General features: G+C 38.4%; 2 protein-coding genes across 2 annotated transcripts; one reads left to right on the top strand and one right to left on the bottom strand.

The window, feature by feature from the left end:
* The first annotated feature begins 1,038 nt into the window (after positions 1 to 1,038).
* Positions 1,039 to 1,979, top strand: LOC142544858 (uncharacterized). The gene is made up of 2 exons (XM_075651889.1): positions 1,039 to 1,327; positions 1,593 to 1,979. Exons 1-2 carry the CDS (start codon positions 1,063 to 1,065, stop codon positions 1,850 to 1,852), a joined length of 525 nt encoding a protein of 174 aa, XP_075508004.1. The 5' UTR covers positions 1,039 to 1,062; the 3' UTR covers positions 1,853 to 1,979.
* A 1,040-nt stretch (positions 1,980 to 3,019) lies between these two features.
* LOC142547046 (protein ALP1-like) lies at positions 3,020 to 4,857 on the bottom strand. The gene has a single exon (XM_075655107.1). It carries the CDS (start codon positions 4,637 to 4,639, stop codon positions 3,299 to 3,301), a length of 1,341 nt encoding a protein of 446 aa, XP_075511222.1. The 5' UTR covers positions 4,640 to 4,857; the 3' UTR covers positions 3,020 to 3,298.
* Between the last annotated feature and the right edge of the window lie 1,984 nt (positions 4,858 to 6,841).

Raw genomic sequence — 6,841 nt, 5'->3', positions numbered from 1 at the left:
TCTTCTGAAGCCCGGCAGGTGGATACCCGAGACATCTTCTCCTCGGGCAACCGGAAGCCCGGGCTCTCATATAAGCTCCCGGATGATTTCTACCCGGGTACCTCGATAACAGTGCCCCACTCGAATGCAAGAGCATAAAAATCTTACCTCGATAAGCGTTCTTGATAAAATCCTACTGATGTGACATAATGAAAAAGTAAGACGACGTGACAGAAAGTCAACATCTAAGATTACAAGTGGCAAGTAGTAACTGAAAACAAGGTAATCCTTGATTTTCATTCTATAAATAGCAAGTTCATTGTGCATTAAATTCATTGAGACATATGTTAAAACATATATATTTACACCAGTAGCATTTATTTTTCTCGAAGCTACACTGGTTCATCTTCACCTGCTGACTTAAACATCGGAGTGGCTACGCCGGACATCCTTCCGACGCTCATTCACGAGTTCATTTCCTTGTCTGCAAGCCACGTTAGAAGCCATAGCTTACAGATATACTTTCATCACATATATATCTCATTGTTCATTTTTCTTCAAATACAACTCTCATAATCATCTGGTGGATTGCCTCGACCCTGCTCACCCGATTCACCCAGATATCATCATATATGTTGGACTTACAACTAACTAGGTTCGGTGTGGGGGGAAGAAATTTGCGTCTTTAGTTGAATTTCAAATATGTACAAGCATCAAACCACCAAGATCTTAGTGGAAGACTAGCCAATTAATTATATTTACCCAACCATAAACTAAAATTGCAATTTTCCACAAACATATATTTAAAAGTAGTGATTGGGTGTATTTATATATTGGAGAACGTGATGCATGACCGATTGTAAGAGGATAAAAACGTGTCTAGCAACGATAATAACAAGAAAAACTAACCTTTTGATTTTCACACACTATTTTCTAACTTCCTTTTTTTACCAACCAATCACCCTAAAATGTTCCCATGCATGCTATAAATACCCCAATCAAATGTTGATTTAAAATTATAATTAAACTGTCTCTTCTCATAATTGCAAATATATTTATATATATACACACACTGGATTTATTATGGCTTTGCAACGTGGAGGATCTTTGATTATTGTTCTAGTTGTTGCTCTTTCCATATTTGAGCTTGCTGTGGCCAACAAGAACTGGACAGATACTGCAGGGAATTGGAACCGAAATGAAGGCTACTGGGGATACTGGCACAAGAATTATAGTACTCAGGGTTCCAGGAAAATTGTGGTTGGGGGGTCTGAAAATTGGCATTTTGGCTACAATTATACCGAATGGGCACTCAAGAATGGACCCTTCTACTTGAATGACACACTAGGTATACATTTCTCACAGTTTGTGTTTGTGTTGTGTTTGTGTTTGTGTTTGTGTGTATAGATCATCGTTGTAGCTAGCCCGTGGCGGACCGACACTCGATATAGGCCCTTCTGGCTCGTCGGATAAAAATTTTTAAGTATAATTTTTTTGAAATATTCTATTGAATCAGTTGCATCTCTAATGGACCAGTACGTACATGTATTACTCTATGAAGTACTTGTTGATTGTTGAAACTGATCATCATATGGTTTGGTTTCTGTTTGTAGTGTTCAAGTATGATGTACCAAATGATACCACATTGCCTCACAGCGTCTCTTTGTTACCGAATTTCTGGAGTTTTCAAAAATGTGACTTGAGGAGGGCGAAGAAAATAGGAGATGTAGCACAGGGAGACGGGGACGGGTTCGAGTTCGTGCTCAAGAGGTGGCAGCCGTACTATTTCACTTGCGGGGAACGCGATGGATTACATTGCAATGTCGGGATGATGAAGTTTGTGGTCTGGCCTTCGATCCGTCCGAATTATTGAACCAAAGATTGTTGAGAATAATTTATGTTGCCATATTGTTTGCTTGGATTGATTTCTTGTGTCGTTTGCCTACGTTTGAATATGTCTTATACGTACTTTATTTTATCGAATAAATGATTTGGGAATTCTGTTTTATTACTATCTGCTTGGCACTTTCAATAAGAGGTTGCTACGGTATAATAAATTTATATACGTGAAATAAATCTATCGGTTGACTAGACCTATATTTGAAGTAAAAAAGTAATTCTTATGACATAAAAAAAATACATTTTCATGAGTCGAGTTAAATAGAAGATCGTCTCACATAATTGATCTATATACGATTTTATATGAGATTTTGTATTAGTTTAGACACTCGTTTCTTCACTTTTTACCTTACAAATTATCAGTAAAACGCTGCATCTATTAGTTTTGATTTCAAAACACATTTTCTTAAGAGAACCTACGTAACAAGAACTACGGGTAGTTTTCCTAATAAAAATAGGTGTTATTTTTAATATTTCATTTTAGTTTATATCTTATTTTCATTTTGTATATTTAAGATACTATTGTAATCATTTAATGTCGTCAAGTATTTCATTTTAACAAAAAATGCATCTTATTTGTCAATATTTTTCCATATTTGAGCGAATTGGTTTTAGAATGAGATAAAAACAAAAGTTACTACATTTCATTGGTATAATCATCATTTAATATTTGTATTTTTTCTTAAATCCAACGAAAATAAACCGACATCATGAGAAACCATCATCTCTAATAGCACTTGTAAACCGGAAAACTTGCAAATTTAGCCAGAATAACGGAGATCCAACATGCTGGAGAAGATAGATACACAGGTCATATAAATGGAGTAAGATATCTAGTACAGACTCGATCGAGAGCCGAGCCTTACGATAACTCCACAAAAAGCTGTAACACCCGTCATTAGGGGTTTACATTCCAACTTGAAGTTTCATCAAGGATTCATACAAAGCCAGCACCCTAGATGACTGGATACTTAACCATAACGTTTTCTGGAGAAACTAATGGGTGTAATTAAGGTATAAAGTTATTCCTCTAGCTCGAGCAACATAATATATATACAATTCATCCTTTTAAGACGAAAATACAAGCCAAGTTTCACCAACTAGAGACATGATCTATCATAATTCGCAAGATCAAAAAGGATATTAAAATGAGAAGATCCTATGCAACACATAACTGTCAAATGACAATACTAAGTCGAACAATCAAATGATTAAACTCTAGAAGTAAAGTGTGCCGAAAAGCTGTATTACTTCTTTGAATCCATATCTTCCAATATCAGTTTCCAACTCTAAAATCAATTTAGTTTGCCACAATCACCACAGGCAACATACACTTAGACAAAAGGAAAGGGGGTAATCATCAGCTGAATCATGCCTTATCTTTACCAAACACAGCTAATATACATCTTGTTTCAAGTCCTCATCTTGATGATAGTCGTTGATACAGATCATCAGCCAAAGTCTGCCTCAAGCTCTCCCCATAGTAGTAAAAGGACTTCTCATTCTCCAACACCCGAGGAGCCTGTCCGTTTTCTTCCGGCTCCTGCCACATTTCAGGTTCTGGCTCCCTAGCAATCTGGCATAAATTGTGCAACACACAGCATGCAACTATTGTTTGAGGCGCATGATTTAATCCCACATTCAAATCTTGCAGAATCTTCCACCTCCCTTTTAGCAACCCAATCGCCTCCTCCACTGCCTTTCTCCCTTTCATTAAAGCTTCATCAAACGTATTCTGTGCGGGAGTTCCTGTTCTATTGTCACTAAATGGGGTGAGCAAAAATGGTAGCAACGGGAAACACCAGTCCCCAACAATATACGGTCTTACATGCTGTGCCCTAACACTAATTACCTTGTCCCAAACAACATCCTCGGAAATTAACCTATTGTACAACAAACTGTCGCGAAAATGGGTGGCGTCGTCATATCCACCGGGTGCCTTCACACACACGTCCCAGAATATTTTTTTATGGTCCGAGACAACTTGCAGCAGAACGGACGGAAACCCATGTTTGCAAAAGTACATTGAACCATTAATGACATCGGGGCTGAGCTTGTGAAGCTTGATTGGAGTTGAATCGATGGCGCCACAGACGTTGGGTAGAGAGGTAAGCTCCTGAAACCCTTGAATGGTGTCCACCAAACGGCGACGTGAAACAGGGATCTTGATGAATTCAGGGTAAAGCTTTGTGGCTAAAAGGCGAGTAACCATATTGATGATTTTGGAAATCAGGTAGGGTTCAAGGCCATAACGGGAAGCTAGGGTTTTGAGAGATAAGCCATGGGAGAGGCGGGAGAGGACCATTGCAACGGCGTAATCGGAGGGGAGGGAGAGCTGAGATTGGGTTATGAAAGGTTTGAGCTTATCCACGACGGTGGTGAAGACGGGATACGAAAGGCCGTACAAAGACCGCCACTGGGCATCTCGAAGAGGGGCTTCCATAGCCCAAATGCGCTCTGTGGACAGAGCCCGGAAGGCAGCAACGGAGAATTCGGAAGGGCTTTTCGAGGACGATGGGGAAGAGGTTTTGGCACCGGCGGCAGATGTGGTTTTTTTGGGGACGTGAGAAGCGAGGTATGAAAGGACGGAGGCGAGGGTGAAGAAGAGGAGTGGGGCAGCGGAGGTGGAGGAGAGGAGACTGGAAGGGGAGGAAGCATCGGCGGATAAGGCAGAGTCGGAGAAGAGAGGGGACGTGGATGGGTCCAGGTAGTTGTGGAGGTGGAGGAGATTTGATAGCATAAGCACGAAAGATTGATCCATTTTTGTCTTTTAAGATCGAAGAAACAAACTAATAAATATTAGAGAGAGACGATTGAAGGGATGAGCATGGTGAATCCTGAATGCTTCACCACTGGTAATAGAAGGCGGAGCTATCGTTGCAATGGCGGCGGCGGCGGCGCGTGGAAGGCAATGAAACGAGTTGATAAAAGGAAGTTGGATCATATGGATCTGTTTATGGATGACCGAGCCTGTAGATCAAGTTTTCGTCACCGATATTGTTAATAATCACACGATCGAAAACAACAAGCCTCGTAATACATTGTAAATCAAAATCATTTTATAGCATAATTTCCAAAGAAATATAATTGTTTTTACAACGAACTAACTGAAAAACGAGCGGAAGCGTTACAACTTAAATTAAATTTAAACTTCAACTATAAATCTCGAAAATCACCAGCCTCAAAAATGGTCCGACTCTTCGTCTTTGAACTGTTCCTCTAGCTTATCTGAGAAAGGGTGAGTGATATGATCGTCACTCAACAAGTGGGGGTCGTTCGAACACAACATGACCCATATCACATGCACAAATTTCGAAACACATAACATGTACAACATGACTCATATCACATGCACAATATTGACTAAGCACTGAGATTCATCTACTTTCTATGATTTACTGATATCAATATCTAATTTTTTATTTTTCTAAGGGGACGATTCCATATAACGGTTACAATCACACCGTATAAGAGCCATAAACATGTCATATTGGGATTCCCACCCAAATTCAGTCGAATCCTCACAATGTTCACACACACATCATGTGGCGGCGGCGGCGCGTTGAAGGCAATGAAACGAGTTGATACAACGAAGTTGGATCATATGGATCTGTTTATGGATGACCGAGACTGTAGATCAAGTTTGGATTTGATCTGTCACGTTTCGAGATCGGGGTTAGTCGTCACCGATATTGTTAATAATCACACAATCGAAAACAACAAGCATCGTAATACATTGTAAATCAAAACCATTTTATATCATAATTTCCAAAGAAATATAATTGTTTTTACAACGAACTAACTGAAAAACGAGCGGAAGCGTTACAACTTAAACTAAATTTAAACTTCAACTATAAATCTCGAAAATCACCAGCCTCAAAAATGGTCCGACTCTTCTTCTTCGAACTGTTCCTCTAGCTTATCTGAGAAAGGGTGAGTGATATGGTCGTCACTCAACAAGTGGGGGTCGTTCGAACACAACATGCATAAATTTCGAAACACATAACATGTACAACATGACTCATATCACATGCACAATATTGACTAAGCACTGAGATTCATCTACTTTCTATGATTTACTGATATCAATATCTAATTTTTTATTTTTCTAAGGAGGCGATTCCATATAACGGTTACAATCACACCGTATAAGAGCCATAAACATGTCATATTGGGATTCCCACCCAAATTCAGTCGAATCCTCACAGTGTTCACACACATCATACGATAATCGTATCAAGAATGAAGTAGAAGAATAATTTGCACTTGACCGAACTTTCGTAAACGAAAATTTGCATAACCGAAAATTAAACTTTAAAACAAGCCCACTTATCTCAGTTTTTGAATGCTAAAAATGTGAAGGGTTTTTGCGCTGGGAGTTCGAAATTCCTCCGAGTCTGGACTGCAGATGAGCTTCGCTACTCGACATAAATTGGAGATGATAGTTTCGAAAATTCTAGGGAGAGAATTTCAAAATTGAGAGGTGTGAATTATACAATGGTCTAGGGTGTATTTATAGGTGTTGGGTGAAAATCCTTCCATAAATCGATTGATATTCTTTCCAAAAAATCTGAGATAATTATTCCATAATTCGAGATATATATTCTATACTTAAAATTGTGTCAAAATTAATATAAAAATGTGTGGCTAGCTATTAGATTCGAAATTCACTCTTGGTTGAATGTAGACTGTTTTCTCGTACAGATTCGTGATGTATTTGTACTGCACTGCAAATTTGCTAGCTTCTTTGTTGAGAAAGCTGTCTTGTATGCAATATTTCTTTCTAATCATGTTGCTATCCATCTTAAAATTCGAAATTAATGTGTATATCTTGCAATAGATTTCGAATTTAAGGTATTTATTGGCTGAAAAAATTTTGAGTACCATGTATTATTTAATATTTTCGAAGTTATTATTATTTACATAATTCGAAAATAATATCATATACATGTCTGTAATTAAA

The sequence above is a fragment of the Primulina tabacum genome, chromosome 5 (genome assembly GCF_025594145.1).
Source record: "Primulina tabacum isolate GXHZ01 chromosome 5, ASM2559414v2, whole genome shotgun sequence".
In the NCBI taxonomy this organism is placed as follows: Eukaryota; Viridiplantae; Streptophyta; class Magnoliopsida; order Lamiales; family Gesneriaceae; genus Primulina; species Primulina tabacum.
This window is presented reverse-complemented; position numbering and strand designations above follow the sequence as displayed.